The 17562-nt window shown below is 41.3% G+C and overlaps 1 protein-coding gene across 7 annotated transcripts in view; it reads right to left on the bottom strand.

The window, feature by feature from the left end:
• Positions 1-232: 232 nt before the first annotated feature.
• Positions 233-17562, bottom strand: part of OXSM (3-oxoacyl-ACP synthase, mitochondrial) — an 80750-nt gene continuing 63420 nt past the window's right edge. For all 7 annotated transcript variants that reach the window (XM_075315276.1, XM_075315273.1, XM_075315279.1 and 4 more), the window contains one exon: positions 233-2114. In XM_075315276.1, coding sequence (XP_075171391.1) covers positions 1712-2114 — 403 coding nt within the window. In that variant the 3' untranslated portion in view covers positions 233-1711. The remainder of the gene's footprint in view (positions 2115-17562) is intronic.

Genomic DNA, 17562 nt, shown 5'->3' on the forward strand with positions numbered 1-17562 from the left:
ACAACTAAAAAATGGCCCAGGACATTCAGCAACAACCAACGACCTCACAGCAGGGGCCAGGTTGTTGCTGGATGTCACACACAGCAACATCGCTAGCAACGTCACAAAAGTTGTTCTTTAGCAGCGATGTTGCTAGCGATGTTGCTTAGTGTGACGGGGCCTTTATACACCTAGCATAGGCTACAGTAAGTTTCTCAAAAAAAAAAACCCTCTGAAAGTAATAATTCTCAATATAAAATAGCCATTTTATTTTCTATTCTGTAACATATTTACATCTAGGTTTCAAAACTAAACAGAACTGAAAGAAAACAAATACAGTATTTTTTTTTTTTTAAATATACACATATAAGCAGTCTGATCTACAGGCAGCATGTTAAAGAGCAGCTGCCTGATACATAGTCATAGGGAGAATAACTCAGTATAATTTGTAAGTTAACCATTTAAATGCCTTATCCTTCCTTCTTAATACAATTGTGAAGAGTCATGTGGGCGTCCTAATCAGTGATTGATGATTTTCCTCTGTAAATGTGCATGTAATGATATCTGTCATTCACAATATAGGACCACCTACTGGACTTTTTAGTAATACTGAATCTTCTTCTAATCAAAGCCATGTACAGATCATTCTAGTCCAAAACAAGCTGCTTTTAAATAAATTCATATTAAAAAAAGTTTAACTGTAGTCAATTTTAGCAATAGTTCCTGCTCAACATATTGTTGTTATATACTCGCTATTGGAACCCCCCACCACAATTATTTTTTCAATATCTACAAAATATATCCTGTGTTCGTTTATACAAGTCTGGTTACTGGCTGACATGTATAACAGTGGGAATAACTGTATGAAGATCAGGCAGCCTGACTGAGTTTTTGGGCATTTGTCACACTTAAAACTAGAAATCCCAGAAATTTCGAGCTCCCCCCTGAAGACCCGAAAGACGGTCAAATGACCAAATACAATAAACTGAATAGAACTAACTAGAAACTAAATGGCTAAACTCAATGGAAAACAACAACCTCCTGTGGTGCGACAGTAATGGCCTTAATTACAGAACAAAAGACGGTGATTATAGGATGTTAGCTAAAATCCTTCAGGTCATTCGACCCGTCTCTGGGTTCCAAAAGGTAGAAATGTTAAATGACCCCTCTCTGGGACTTCTAGTGTTAAAGAGAACCAGTCATTGGATTCATGCTACCCAAACTGCAGGCAGCATGAATAAGTCTTGCTGAATGATTACAACCAGGTATGTTTTTCTGTGTAGACCATCAAGACATGAGACTAGTCCAGTGGTGCCCCCCGCTAGCTTCTCCCTCTCTACCACTCTATTTGATTGACAAGTCTCTCCATTGTGTGTACATGTAGATAGGCCTGTCAATCACTCGGAGCGGTACTGGACTAGTCTCATCTCTCAATAGAGTCCCTGGCCGCCTTTTCAAACTATATTCTCTCTGAAATGTCAAAGTTTTTCAAGAAATCATACCTGGCTGGAATCGTGCACCTAGGCTCTTCATGAAGTCCAAAGTTTCTCAGGGTGCCTTATAACATGCATGTAACAACAATATTTAACCACTGGAGCATTTATTTATTTATTTTTTTTAAATCATTCCAAACTAGTGTTTCTCCAGGATAAATTAATAGTTATGTAACTTCTGCAAAAAAATAAATAAATACAATTTTGTTCACTACAAATACAAAAATATACAGCATTGTCTACAGATTTCCAAAACAAAGTGTAGCATTGGTTCCTCCAAAGCCAAATGAGTTACTCAAAGCTACACGCCTTTTTCCAGGTTTCCATTCTTGTGCTTTAAGAGGGACGTAATTAAGATCAAACTCTGGCTCCGTTCTGTCAAGGTTCAGAGTAGGCGGTAATGTTCCATGACGGCACGATAGGACCGTGAATGCTGCTTCAATCGCACCCGCCGCACCAAGCAGGTGACCTGTAGCTCCTTTCGTTGCTGATACCGAGAGTGCATGTACATGTTGTCCAAACAATCTTTTGATAGCTCGATTTTCAGCAGCATCACCGAGGGGGGTGGAGGTGGCATGAGCATTGATGTAAGTCACGTCTTCTACCTGTAGCTTGGAATCCATAATGGCTGCCCTCATGCACCTGATAAAAAGAAACAGTAATAACATTAATTATTATTCAGAGACTTTGTCTCACACTGTAACAAACAGATTAGTATTTTTATGACAAGGTAAAAGAATTTTTCTTGTGCTTTGGTTATATAGCTATTATTTTGTCTTCCTCTAAGAACATATGAACGTCAGATTATAGGAATTGGCAGTGCCTAAAGTTCATTTGTCCCTTCCTGCGAGGCAGTCTGCAGCAGCCAAAACCTTCTGTCGTTCTTGACTTGCACAATAATCTAAAAGATCCATTTACACTACAAGACTATAATGAGAGCACATTCTTATGAACACTCGATTTATGATAATCCTGATCACCTGGCATATGAGCAAAATGATAATTGGTCAAATGAAATAAAATTTTGTGCTATTCAAGAGATCATTGTTCTCGGCAGCACTTCATTCTGTGTAAATAGGATAATGCCCTATGCTGTGCCGATGAACACAATAGCAGCCTCTGTGCGCTGAACGATCAATTAAACATCGTTCGATATTCATCTGAAGAGCAGTTTGTGTAAATAATTACTGATTAAATGAATATTATAACTGGTAAATATTTACCAATGAATGCGGCAAAAATAGTTGTTGTATATGTGCACCGCCCCCGTGTCAGCAGCCGGGCTGCTCGGATCCGGAGTGGCTCGAGGGGCGTCCGGACCCGGGGGTCTCGCTGCCACTCGAATAGAAAAAGGGGGTATTTACAGGGGGTATTGTATGGAATAGTTCGTGACGCCACCCGTGGTGTGTGGTAAGGTGGAGTACCACCACTGCGGCTGGGAGTACCCAGGGGCGATGGAATGGGCAACCAGGTGTTTAACCCCTCCACGGCTAGGGGGAATGCCCTGGTGCTCGGGGATGATGATGACAGGGAGATGCCGTTGGGGAGCAATGGGTCACTTGCATACTCACTCAGTCCAATAACGCTGACATAGACAACTGTAGTAAACCAAAGTTCTGGACACCACTGCCGCTGAGGGGGAGCACGCCTGGGTCCCGTTGCCACTGGTGTTGCCTGTTGATCTGTGACCTTTCCCATAGCACCCTGTTTCTCTCTGGTTGGTCCCTGTAGCCTGAAACTAGTCGGGTCCCGCTCCCCAGTATAGCTAACTGGGGGAGCTTGCTCTCAGGGTTCACGCTTGGGATTTTCTGGACCATATGTGTGGAAAGCCCTATTTCCCTCATTGCGCTAGTAACCCGATTTTGGAGCAGGTGGAGAGCGGATCTTGAAGGCTCCGTTCTCGTCGGGTAAATTGTCAGGTTGCCTGAAGCTACTCCTAGACCTAGGGTCCACGCATCCTGTCATGAACTTGTCCCAGCCCGGTGATGGTACAAGACCGCCGGCTGTCCTCCACGACAATGCCGTGCCCCTTGTCACGATCCCAAGCGACCGGGGGTCCAGCTCCTACCAGGCCCAGACCAACATCTGCTACCTAGTACTTCAAGGAGCCCAGCTCCTGACCTCCTCTCACTTTCACCTCCAACTTCAACTGAACCCCTCCGGACACTCCTGACTTCCCCTTAACCAATCTCCCAAGTGGGCGACCCTATTCCACTCAGGCAGTCCACTGGTGTGTCTGGTGGGTGTGGTGCAGAGTGTTCCTAGGATTTCAATTAGCTGGTCTTTGGCAACACCATTTGGTTAGGGACCCGTAACCAAGGAGGTGGTGGATATTGCACAGAAGGGCAGATTGCACAATACCCTGTGACGACCTGATAGGCCAGGGCGTCACATATGCAATATCAGTCCCGAGCGAACAGTGACCAAAAATCCAACTTCTAACTCCACGGTCTGGCACTGATTGACAGCTGGCACTGCATTATATCAGTACAGACCCGGCTGTCAGTGTCGGAAGCAGTTATAGCCGCCACTCATTATGTGCTGAGCGGTAACTAAAACTCCTCTGGCCACGCCTTCATGACTGAAAGCCCATAGGCTGCCAGGATGAATAAACTTCAATTCCTCCCAGTAAGCTGTCTTTCAGTTGGCAGCTAGGCAGTTTGAGTACACCATTGACCTGCACATTAACCTCATACCTTTTAGATAGTACACATCCCCTTTAAAAGAAGTGACTCGATGGCTCCTCTGCCGGATGACTTTCAACCTGCTTACTAACTCTATATACAAGTTAAAAAAAAAACCAACGAAACATGGCAGCAAAGCAGGCACAGAAAACTACAGGAAAAATTTAAAACGGAATCTGCCAGCAGATTTTTGCCACATATTCTGAGGATAGCATGAGGTGAGTGTTAAAATACTGAATTTAGGTATGCATCACTTATTACACGGCGTGCTGTTTACTTGCAACTAAGATTTTCTCCCCTGATCTTATCACTGCTCGGAATAAAGCAGCACTTGAGATCTGGTCCGACCATGTCCTGTCATCTGATAAGCAGCTCAAATGATCGACACACCAGATAATGATGTGTGCTGCAGCATGAGCGATGAACAACATAGATAAACAACCCTTACCGATTTTTGAGTGTGGGACGACCTCTCCATGGTGAACGATTTTCACCATTTTTGAGGTCGCTTAAGGACGCTGGTAAGGGTCACACGCTGCGATATCGTTAATGACGCCGGATGTGCGTCACTAACAATGTGACCCCGACGATAAAACATTACTACTACGATATCGTAGCGTGTAAAGCCCCCTTAATGCACACCTGTACAATAATCATGCTGTCTCATCAGCATCTTGATATGCCACATCTGTGAGGTTGATGGATACGCTAAGCAAAGGAGAAGAGGTCACTAACACAGATTTAGACAAATTTGTGAACAAATTTGAGAGAAAAAGGCCTATCGTATCCATAGAAAAAGTCTTAGATCTTCGAGTTCAGCTCATGAAAAATGGGAGCAAAAACAAAAGTGTAGCATTTATATTTTTGTTCAGTGTAGTAAATATCATCCGCACCTTCAGACACGCATGTATGTGTCACAAGAATATGATTTCCTTGAAATTATAGTTACTGAAAACAACACAACGAATGAGTTTCTAAAGTTGCTCTGTTTTCAAAATGAGATTGGAGGAAAGCTTCAGAGACAACACTTAGAGGATAAGATTTATTCCTTGGTCATGATTATAATCTTTTGCAGAAAACTGCTGCTTTTTGAAAACTGAATTTTGTATTCTGCAGCGGTTACCAGGAAGAGCTCCATGAACCATGAAAAAGAACAGAGCCAATTAAAATGGAAAAAAAATACTTAAAAAAGGTGAATGAAAGCCGTGTTTCCATGGAAACAACAGAAATCCGCATGCAACGGTTGATATGCAAGACTAAGCCATTGAATATGGATTGTATTAGGACCATGGTGCGCTGGACAGCTTGCACTTGTAAATGAGACTGGCTTTTATGAAATGCAAATAATGATCAGTTCAAATGTTCAAGATTAAAAGCAAACGAAAACTAACATGGTGCATCTGATCCTGCACGAGGGAAGGGAAAAGCAGTGGGAAAGGGACGATGAAGCTAGTATGTTTCTAAATAGGCATAAGCAACATATGTCCACTGCCGAGAACAGCAAAACAGAAGGCACCAGCTTTTAAGACCCCTAACGCCATCATCAGTGTCCTGTAGCTTTAGGTAGACACAAATCTATAGTGTTCAACCATTAAACTTACATGTTGACCCATAGGAAGGCAAAAACTTCATAAGAAAAACACTAATTGCCCCATGTTAGGGAAAAAATTCCTTCTGGAATCCGCATGTGTCAAGTTCCCTTAATCAACATGCCATCACAAAATGTGGTAGCCATAACATGTATATTATGTCCTTCTTATACGCGGTACTCTAAGGGTATGTACAGATGACAATCTTTTTCGGCGGAAACAATCAGAAAAAGCTGTGAATAAAAGTAAAAAAAGAACATACACAGAGTAATGTTAAAATGTCTTGCTATGCAAATGTTCCGTCATTTTCTGCTTTTTTTTTTATCTGCATCAGGCATTGAAAATCATGAAGTGGCTGAAACTAGTGGCTGAAACTTCGGAAGACCCTCACTACTTCACATAAAGTTAACATAAAAATTACCAAAAAAAAAAAAAAAGAATTGCACACCAAGGACAAAAAGTCTGCAAAGATAAAAAAACAAAAAGTACAGGTGACATTTCAGGGGAAAAAAAAAAATCTCCAATATTTTCCTGAAGCATATTCCAATAGACAATACTCAGCCAGTATGCTGGCATCTTATGGAAGCGATATGAAAATACCCTAAGTGCGGCAAGACAAGTCCCTTGTATAGAGGCAAAACTATACCTTGTAAAATGGTTGCCGGACAGGTCATCCAGGGGAGATATCACAGAGGTGGTTAACCTGTGATGTAAACCTGAAAACAAGCTCCAGTATGTATAGAACTGAGAGGGTTAACCCCTTCATGTCCTTGGTCCTATATATATATGTAGTAGGCGGTGTCCACTCGGAAACCGTGGGCTCTGGCGTCGATCCCACGGTAATCTGCGCACATGTCTGAGGATCCAATCAGCAGTCATGTGCGGCTGACAGGCGCAGGTGGATCAGAGATCCACCAACACCTGCTTACCACTCAGATTACACTGTCAAAATCTGTTGCCATGGTAGCACGTGGTCAACTAAAGACCCCTGACGTTAGCATGATGTATTTCTTCTGAGCGCCAACTCTCACAGGAACATTGTATTTCTGCTGATCAGAGAGATACTGCTCTGATCAGCACACAGGCAGTCAGATTGTCCAATGATAAAGTCCCCTGGGGGGGACTAGTAAAATAATAATAATAATAAAAAAAAGTTTGAAAATTTTTTAAAAAACCTAAAAGTTCAAATCACTCCTCTTTCGCTCCATTGAAAATAACACATGTTCAGAAATGCCAGATCTATCAAAATATAAAACCAATTAATCTGATCGGTACACGGCATAGCGAGAAAAAAAAAAATTAAAATACATATTTAATTTTATGGTCAACGGAACACTCTTAAAAGGCATTAACAGACTATCAACACGTAGCATCTACACAAAAATGGTAGAATTAAAAACACCAGCTCAACATGCAAAAAAATAAGCCATCACTGAGCACCAGATAATGAAAAATGAGAATGCTACAGGTTTCGGAAAATGGCAACAGAAGTGCAATTCTTTTTTTGGACAAACTTCTGATTTTTTTTGTTTTATAAAACCCCTTCGATAAAAGTATACATGTTTGGTATCTACAAACTCATACTGACCTGAGGCATCATACTGACACTTTATTACCATATAGTGAACATGGCGAATAAAAGACTCCCAAAACAATTGTGCCCTTGCATATTTTTTGCAATTTCACTGCACTTGGATGTTTTTCCCTTTTTATTCAAAAGTGCAACTTCTCCCACAAAAAACAAGCCCTCACATAGCTATTTTAATGAAAAAAAAAAAAAAGTTATGGCTCTTGGAAGAAGGCGAGGAAAAAACAAAAACCGAAAACATGCTGGGGGCAACCTGTCAGTATGATTTCACAGGTCAGTACAAATTCGTTGATACCAAACATGTATAAATTTTACTTTTATATGAGTGGTGGAAAAAAAATTAAGAATGTTAAAAAGAAAAAATAAATAAATAAATAAATGGCGCTTTTTTGGCTATTTTCCAAGACCCGTAACGTTCTCATTTTTTGGTATCTGGGGCTCAGTGATGGCTTATTTTTTCAGTCCTGAGCATTTTTAATTCTAGCATTTTTGGGAAGATGCGATGTTTTGATCGTCTGTTATTGCATTTTAATACAATGTTGAGGCGACCAAAAAGGTAATTCTGGTGTTTTTATTTTTCGAGTGGCTATGCCGTGTACTGATCAGATTAACTGATTTTAAATTTTGATATGTCAGACATTTCTGATTTCGGCAATGGCAAACGTGTGTTTTTTTTAAATTAATATTGTTTTACTTTCAATGGGAAAAAGGGGGCGATGTGAACTTTTATTTTTTAAAACTTTTTTACATTTTTTAAAGTTATTTTACTAGCCCCCCCACCCTCCAGCGGACTGTATAGCTACACTGTCCAATCGCTTCTCCTGATCAGAGCAATGCTTCAGTGCCAAAGTCATGTTATAGGGTGTGAGTGTATTAATGACCTTTATCTACTGTGAAATGCTGCAAAATGCTTATTTACTGTTCATTGTATGCATTGTTACCGACCGGCCACAAGAGGCCGCTGTTTTGCATCTCCATGGAGTCAGATAGTGTACTGGTGGATCGTAAAAGTAGAATATGATAAATGATTAATACAATAACTAATGCACCAATCAAGTAAAGGATGCGCAGAAAAAAATACCATATAATTACATAAAACCAGGGTGGATAAAAATCAATGTTTTTAAAAAAAAAAAAAAAAAAAAAAAAAAAAAAAAAATCGGATTTTTTTTATTTAAATCGGATTTTTTTCAATAAACTGCTTTTTGAGGAAAATATTTTACCATCCAAAGGTTCTTCCATCATGAGATAAAGCTCAGTTTAACTCAGTAGGATAAAGGCTGTATATGTGTAACATTCACAATGCCATGCTCTTCCAGAGGTTTCTGTAGGATTAGTGGGCAGTTTCTCTCCTATATTATCACAGACGCTCGCTTTACTTGCGCAGTTCTCAAAACTGAATTTGACTCCGCAGAGGTCCCAGCCTCTTCTTCACGGCAAAAATATTACAACATGAACAGAGTTGAAAAAAATACCTTAATCCTATTGTTCTACAAACCTATGAATACAGAATCAACCCCTTCAGTGCCAAGTCCAAGAAGTTAGACAATATGTTTCTGATTGTTTGGAGTGGAATAGATCTGCACAACACAAGAAGAATGTGAATCTAAGTGTGAGGAGGAGGAAGGGCAAGCAGACAAGAAAATGAAAGTGAAACTTTGAGCACAATACTGCAGCATAGCCACAGACAGACAAGTCTGGATCTGTTTGTGTGTACGATCTGAGGTTTATTACATTCTTTCCTTATAATGGCAGCAGGCCGTAAAAGAGACCCAGTTTGGGAATATTTTAATGAAGCTCCTTCGCCTATCGGTAAGGCAGGCATGCGTGCAAAATGAAAACGATGCAACAAAGAGATGCAAGGCCTGGTGGCGCGAATGAGGCAACATCATGAGAAGTGCGGTGATGAAGATGACCAAAGAAACACTTCTGAACAGGCAGGATCTTCAGGTTGGTAAACATTTTTATTGAATCCTATTTCTAAAGACTGAACTGTCATGTGTGAGAAAAATTATATTTCTTATTATTACTGCATGTTACTGTCATTTGGTACAGTTATGAAGAAAAACAAATATTCCTTTTGGGGCAGGGGCAGTGATGTGTTGTGTACAATAAGCAGAAATTGTATAATAAACAATAAAATAACAGCATTGACTTTTTTTGTTTAGGGGAATTCATGGATTCTGGAAACTATCCACCTCCAAGATCACCATCATCCTGTTCTACAGTTTCAGAGTTATCCATCCAGGATAGTGCTTCATTAGCAGCAGCATCATCATCAGACACCCACAGCCACATATCACCATCACCCAAAATGAAGAAAAAACCTTTACCTCCTGGAACCACCATAGATAGGTTTGTGATAAGAACTAGCAGATTAGAAAAAGAGTTGATTGATGAAAAAATTGCCCAGTTTATTTATGCAACGAACTCTTCTTTCCGTCTGACTGAGAACCCGCATTTCATTAATATGGTTCAGTCACTGAGACCAGGATACAGTCCACCCAGCAGAGCTGATGTTGCAGGGAAACTGCTGGATCAAGTGTATGACAGAGAAATGGAGCAATGTGCAACAGCTCTGGAGGGTAAAATTGTTAACCTAAGTATTGATGGGTGGAGTAATAGTCCACAATGATCCTATTGTATGTGCTTGTATAACAACAGAAGAAGCTAAAGTCTTCCTTGCACAAACAACTGATACGTCAGGAAATGCACACACAGCAGAATACTTACAAGAAGTGGCAGTAAAAGCTATAACGACATGTGAACAAAAATTCAAATGTCTAGTACGCAGTTTGGTCACTGACAATAATGCAAACGTATCCAAGATGAGAAGAGATTTAAAAGAGCAGGGAGGGAATACAAAGCTGCTAATAACATATGGTTGCAGTGCTCATTTGCTGCACCTCTTAGCCAAAGACTTAAGTGTTCCAGAAATAAAGGCTAATGTTGTTGAAATTGCTAAATACTTCCGTAATAATCATTTTGCTGCAGCAGCTCTGAAAAGGATGGGTGAAACCAAGCTAACGCTCCCACAAGATGTTAGATGGAACTCTGTGGTGGACTGTTTTGAGCAGTATATCAAAAACTGGCCTATTCTGATGACACTTTGTGAAGAAAATCGAGATAAAATAGATGGCACTGTCACGGCCAAAGTCCTCAACATTGGGCTTAAGAGAAATGTTGAACATATGCTGAGCTTCCTGAAACCCATCTCTCAAGCTTTAAACAAAATACAGAAAAATAGCTGTTTTATTGCGGATGCTGTTGAAATTTGGAAGGAACTGAGTGAACACTTAAAAACAGAACTGCACATGGACAGAATTAAATTACAAGCAGTAAACAAACGAATGGGACAAGCACTGACTCCAGCTCATTTTTTGGCAAATATTGTCAATATCCAATATCAGGGTCAAAACCTAAGTGCTGAGGAAGAGGAGTTAGCTATGACATGGGTATCCAGCAATCATCCATCTTTAATGCCAACTATAATAAACTTCAGAGCTAAGGGGGAACCATTCAAGAAATATATGTTTGCTGAAGATATTTTAAGGAAGGTCACACCAGTAAACTGGTGGAAGTCACTTAAGCGCTTGGATTTAGAGACTGTTCAAGTAATGATTTCACTTTTAACAGCAGTAGCTTCTTCTGCAGGCGTTGAAAGAATATTCTCTTCCTTTAGACTCATTCATTCTAAATTGAGAAATCGGTTGGGACCCAATAAAGCAGGAAAGCTTGTTTTTCTTTTCCAGATTATGAATAGGAACAAAGAAGAAGATGATGATGAAGATGACGACAAGTGAGCTACAGCGGACAGCAGGGACAGTAGTATTTAAGTTTTTCATGTGTCGGCTGGGCTGACAGTCTAAGTTTCTTAAAATATATATATATTTTGTTTAGCCAAATTAGTTAACAAACATGGATGTTTGTTTAAGCAAATAACTTATGCTGTAATGTTGTTATTGTTTCAGTTGAATAAATCTATTTAAATTGTTATTAAGGCCAGGATTATTTTTCTCCTTCCTAAGTACAACAGAACAGTGGTGTCCAAATATGAATGATTAACCCATTAAACTGGGGAGAAAAAAGTAATATAAAAAGTGATTCTAAAAATCTTCATCTACTTGCATGTTAAAGTAGCAAGAACTAGTTTAGGTAGAAACTTTGATTTAAATCACTGATTTAAATCAAGCCTTACTGACTAGTGATTTAAATTGTGATTTAAATCGTGATTTAAATCAGTTAGATTTAAATCAAATCCACCCTGCATAAAACAGTAGAAGAAGATTATTATAAGAAAAAAAGCCACTGAATAACTGTAGGGATAAGATGCAAAGTGTATTAAAGGGAACCTGTCATCAGAAATTTGGCTTTCAACCTAAAAGTTTCCCCCTCTGCAGCACCTGGGCTGCATTCTAGCAAGGTTTCTATACTTTTTGTGCCCCCTTTTAAACCAAAATAAATAAATACTTTATAAACTTGTACCTTTCGGTTTGAAAATCTTGTAAATCGTCCATGGGGGCGGGCCGTGTGGCGTCCGTTGCTGTCCCTTACGCCGTCCCCCATGTTCCAAATCATCCCTCATAACGCCGCCCACTGCGCCCGAGGTCCCGTGCACGCCGGGACACCTAGTGACGTGGTCGCAGGCATGAGAGTATGGGCGGCGCTGTGATTGCATCGCAAGTGCCCGCCCATACTCTTGTGCCCGCCCTTTCCCCACTGCCTCCAGCGTTCTGTGCCGGCCCGACGTCACCTCCTTCCCATCGTACCCTGCAGCAGGAAATAGATGGGAGGAGCGGAGAGGATCTGAGCGACGTACAGAGGGGAGAGCGCGCCCACGAGAGTATGGGCGCGCACTTGCGATGCAATCACAGTGCCGCCCATACTCTCGTGCGTGCGACCACGTCACCAGGTGTCCCGGCGTGCACGGGACCTCGGGCGCAATGGCCGGCGTTATGAGGGATGATTTGGAGCATGGGGGACGGCGTAAGATACAGCAACGGACGCCACACGGCCCGCCCCCATGGACGATTTACAAGATTTTCAACCCAAAAGGTACAGTTTTATAAAGTATTTATTTTGGTTTAAAAAGGGGGCACAAAAAGTATAGAAACCTTACTAGAATGCAGCCCAGGAGCTGCAGAGGGGGAAACCTTTAGGTTGAAAGCCAAATTTCTGATGACAGGTTCCCTTTAAATAACCAGACAGTCTGCCACAGAGTGACAGAACATGATCTAATGTTTTCTTTACAAATTGAGAGGAGTGCTAAAGCACGCGCCGCAGTTGAAAAAAAATTCCCATAAATAGATGTATTAAGTATATGTCAGGCATGACTGACAATACAAAAGATGTAAGTAAACTTGGCCCCCTATACATATATACGTACTAAGAAACCACTGCTAAGGACAGGCAACAAGCAGAAGAGACTTGTTTGGGCTAAAGAACACAAGGAATGGACATTAGACCATTGGAAATCTGTGCTTTGGTCTGATGAGTCCAAATTTGAGATCTTTGGATCCAACCACCGTGTCTTTGTAGAAAAGGTGAACGGATGGACTCTACATGCCTGGTTCCCACCGTGAAGCATGGAGGAGGAGGTGTGATGGTGTGGGGGTGCTTTGCTGTTGACACTGTTGGGGATTTATTCAAAATTGAAGGCATACTAAACCAGCATGGCTACCACAGCATCTTGCAGCGTCGTGCTATTCCATCCTGTTTGTGTTTAGTTGGACCATCATTTATTTTTCAACAGGACAATAACCCCAAACACACCCCCAGGCTGTGTAAGGGCTATTTGACTAAGAAGGAGAGTGATGGGGTGCTACGCCAGATGACCTGGCCTCCACAGTCACCAGACCTGAACCCAATCAAGATGGTTGGAGTGAGCTGGACCGCAGAGTGAAGGCAAATGGGCCAACAAGTGCTCAGCATCTCTGGGAACTCCTTCAAGACTGTTGGAAGACCATTTCCGGTGACTACCTATTGAAGTTCATCAAGAGAATGCCAAGAGTGTGCAAAGCAGTAATCAAAGCAAAAGTTGGCTACGTTGACGAACCTAGAATATAAGACATATTTTCAGTTGTTTCACACTTTTTTGTAAAGTATTTCATTTCATTCCACATGTTTTAATTCATAGTTTGATGCCTTCAATGTGAATCTACAATTTTCAGTCATGAAAATAAAGAAAACTCATTGAATGTGAAGGTGTGTCAAAACTTTTGGTCTGTACTGTATAATATATATATATATATATATATATATATATATATATATATATTATATATATATATATAGCCACAAACAGCCGGGGGAGTCACTCAGATATCCCGCAGCTGTTCACTAGTTTGTCACAAACATGACTACTCTCTAGCGCCCCCCTTGTCGGCAGGCCACTTTTGGTACTGCAGGACAATGCATAAAATGAGGCTGCTGAGCTAATAATGCCAAATATTGGAGGTCTCACAGCAAGGGTAAATGTATATAGCACCGATTCCCGCTAATGGAATATATATATATACACCTCGGTACCCTAAATGATAGCACTCCAATAATTCTATGCAATAATAATTACGCTGCCACCACCCAGACTTTCTACAGGTAGCTGGGGACCAGTTTCAGATAGCAGAAGGCTTTTCGGACATGTTTGGGTTTGTATATAGAACAGAAAGAAACGAACTATTCAATTTTATATATTTAATCCGAAAATAGGCAGTGTTTAAAAAATATACAAGAATTTACAAAAGGGAACAATACAAATACAGTATAGACAGTTACATAAAAATAAAAGGTATAACCGTGAAACTTACTAAACTCGTGCCAAAGATGTGACATCCGAATTTAGGGAGGGAGGGGCTCCAAAAGAAGAAGATGGTAGAAAGACGGCCAGCATCACCACTTACTGATGCCCTCCACTACTGACTCCCCCCAGCAAGGAGGTAATCACTCTTATGCCCTCAGGTAACCCCCCTCTCTGTGACCTCATTTTATGGTCTCTTGTGGACTGTGCCAAGAGTGTCACATAGTTCTTTAATTCTAGCTTTTCACATATCTCTGCCCCTGGGCCACACAGGTGAAAGATATTAGCGTCATATTTTATATCTCGATTTTACATTTACATAGATACCAAACACAAAGCATCTAGCATAATTTTACTGGCCAATACTAATTTGTCGTGATACCAGCGATCTCCCTGTCAAGCTAAACGGTGCGCTGAGTTCAGCGCTTCACAGGGATTCTGGCAGTATGTTTTTCATTTTTCTAGCATTAACGGGCCATGTAAAAAACAGTATTAGGAGTTTTCCCTCCAACAGAACAAAGGATTGTCTTTTCGATACATCTTTTGGCTGTAGCTCTACCATCCCCGAGTCGTAAATTCCTAAACTTTCAGGCCGATCAGATAATCATCATGACAATCTGTGGCTGATGTTGGGGAGGGGGGTAAGGACCCTTTAAGAGTTTTACATGACATATATATATATATATATATATATATACATGCACACACACATATCAAATTTTTATTTTTGTACTCCTCACCTGGTTGCTGCCACACACGCTTGATACCGTCTGAACCAAGTAAGTTTATCTTGGTCTCATCAGACCATAGTTCCATGTTCTTTGTCTTTTTGTTTTCAGCAAACTGTTTGCGGGCTTTCTTGTACATCATCTTTAGAGGAGGCTTCCTTCTGGGATGACAGCCAATTGGATATAGTGTGCGGCATAGGGTCTGAGCAATGACAGGTGGACCCCCACCCCTGTAACTTCTGCAGCAATGCTGGCAGCATTCAAACATCTATTTTGAAAAGACAACCTTTGGATCTGATGCTGAGCAAGTGCATTCAACTTCCTTGGTTGACCATGGCGAGGCCTGCTCTGAGTGGAACCTGCCTTATTAAATCACTGTATGGGCTTGGCCACCGTGCTGCAGCTAAGTATCAGAGTGTTGGCAATCTTGTTATAGCCTAGGCCATCTTTATGTAGAGCAACAATTTTTTTTGAATCCTCAAAGAAGAATAAGATGCCATGTTGAACTTCCATTGACCAGTATGAGAGGTGTGTGAGCAATAAAACCTAATTTAAACACACCTGCTCTCCATTCACACTTGGACTTTGAACACAAATGAGTCACATGACACCATGGAGGGAAAATGTTTAATTGGGAACAATTTGGGCATTTTCACTTAGGGGTATACCCACTATTGTTGCCAGAGGTTTTGACATTAATGGTCATGTATTAGAGGGTACAACAAATGTGTACCGTTATACAGGCTGTACATTGACTACTTTCCATGGTATCACAAGTCTCATATCTTCAGTGTTGTCCCATGAAAAGATATAATAAAATATAATAAAAAAATGAAGGGTGTACTCACTTTTGTGATATACTATATCTCTGTTCTGGCACGTTTCAAAAACACATAAAACAGTGAGATCAGGGCTTTGGGTCATTGCATGTCTGATACTGAGAAATCTGTTTTCATATTTTGTAGGAGTGTCTTCTTTCCCCTCCAGTATGTTGCTGCCTACTTATGATTGGGTCAGCCTCATGCAGCAGAAAAAGTATACACTCTCAGGACAAATCTCTGAAAATGTCCTCATAAGGCCCTGTGCGCACTGGAAAATGGAATTTTCTCAAGAAAATTCCGCAGGCATTGAAAGATTACCGCACCCGCGGTAAAAAAAAAACGCGGCAAACCGCATGCGGTTTGCTGCGGTTTTACCGCGGCATTGTTCGCGGTATTGCCGCGGTTTTGCCGTGTGCGGGTTGGTACATGTGCTTTATTGCATTCAATGCAATAAAGCACATTGAAAAAAAAAAAAAGTAATTTCATTCTGAGATAGATAGATAGAGAAATAGACAGATAGAAGAATAGATAGATAGATAGAGAGTCCCTGTGAGCACACACTGCATTTCTCCCGAGCGGTAATGTGAGTTCACATTACCGGCCGTGAGAAATGCCCTGTGGTTACCTCTGCTGTCTCGCTGCGAGGCTGCATTCAGCGCTGTGTGTCAGTCGCGGCTGGATGCAAGCATCAGAGGACGTGGATTACGCCAGAGCTGTGTGTTTCGGGGGAGTTAATAAAATGGTGAACCAGGAGCTTTTTTGTGTTTTATTTAAAATAAAGGATTTTTCGGTGTGTGTTTTTTCACTTTACTTACGGGTTGATCATGTCAGCTGTCTCATAGACGCTGCCATGATCAAGCCTGGACTTAGTGGCGGAGATCCGCCGCCATTAACTCCTTACATTACCTTGATTGCCACTGCATCATGGCAACAAGAAGAGCCGGGGACACTCTGGGACTGTCACATAATGCATGCGACAGTCCTGGGGCAGCTGCGGCTGATATTCTCGGATGCGGGGGACATTAACCCTGCTCCTCGCCCTCCCCAGCCTGAGAATACCGGGCCGCCGCTGTGTGCTTACCTCGGCTGGACGGTAAAAATACGGCGGAGCCCACGTGTTTTTTTTTCTATATGTCCGTTTGCTTTCTATGTGTATTCTATATGTCTGTGTGTGAGTGCGATGTGTGTATTCTATGTCTGTGTGTGTGATGTGTGTGTGTTTACTCTCTGCTCCGCTTCCTCTTCCTGGCATAATGACATCACTTCCCTGCAAACCGCAGGCAGCGATGTACATTACCGCAGGTAAACCGCGAAATACCGGAGGGAATAACGCAGGAAAACGCAATGAACCGCACAGAATTTGCTGCCTGCGTTATTCCCTGCAGGATTTCACGATTACATTGCAGTCAATGGAGTGAAATCCCACAGCGATGTGCGGAAAAGAAGTGACATGCAATTGTTTTTGCTGCGGGAATCCCGCAGCAAAACATGCAGCTGTCAAATTCCGCATAGTGCGCACAGCATTTTTTTTCCCATAGGTTTTGCTGGTGAATCACTGCAGAGATGTTATGAACATTTTCTGCAGCGAAACATGCAGCAAAACCGCAGGAAATCCGCGGGAAAAACCGGTAAGTGTGCACAGGGCCTAAAACAAAAAAATATAACAAACTTTACAAGCTAATATCTCTACAACTGATTATTTAATTTCTCCAATTTTTTACTAAGTTCTACAGTCATTATTCCATGATGTGGCTCTGAGAGGGTGAGAGTATATTAGTAACCTTAATCCACTGCAATGTGCAATATCGTGAGTGTGTGTGAGTGTATGAGATCGGATGTGTGTGTGTGTGTGTGTGTGTATGCTGTCTGATGTGTGACTGTGTT

The sequence above is a fragment of the Anomaloglossus baeobatrachus genome, chromosome 6, assembly GCF_048569485.1.
Source record: "Anomaloglossus baeobatrachus isolate aAnoBae1 chromosome 6, aAnoBae1.hap1, whole genome shotgun sequence".
NCBI classification, from domain to species: domain Eukaryota; kingdom Metazoa; phylum Chordata; class Amphibia; order Anura; family Aromobatidae; genus Anomaloglossus; species Anomaloglossus baeobatrachus.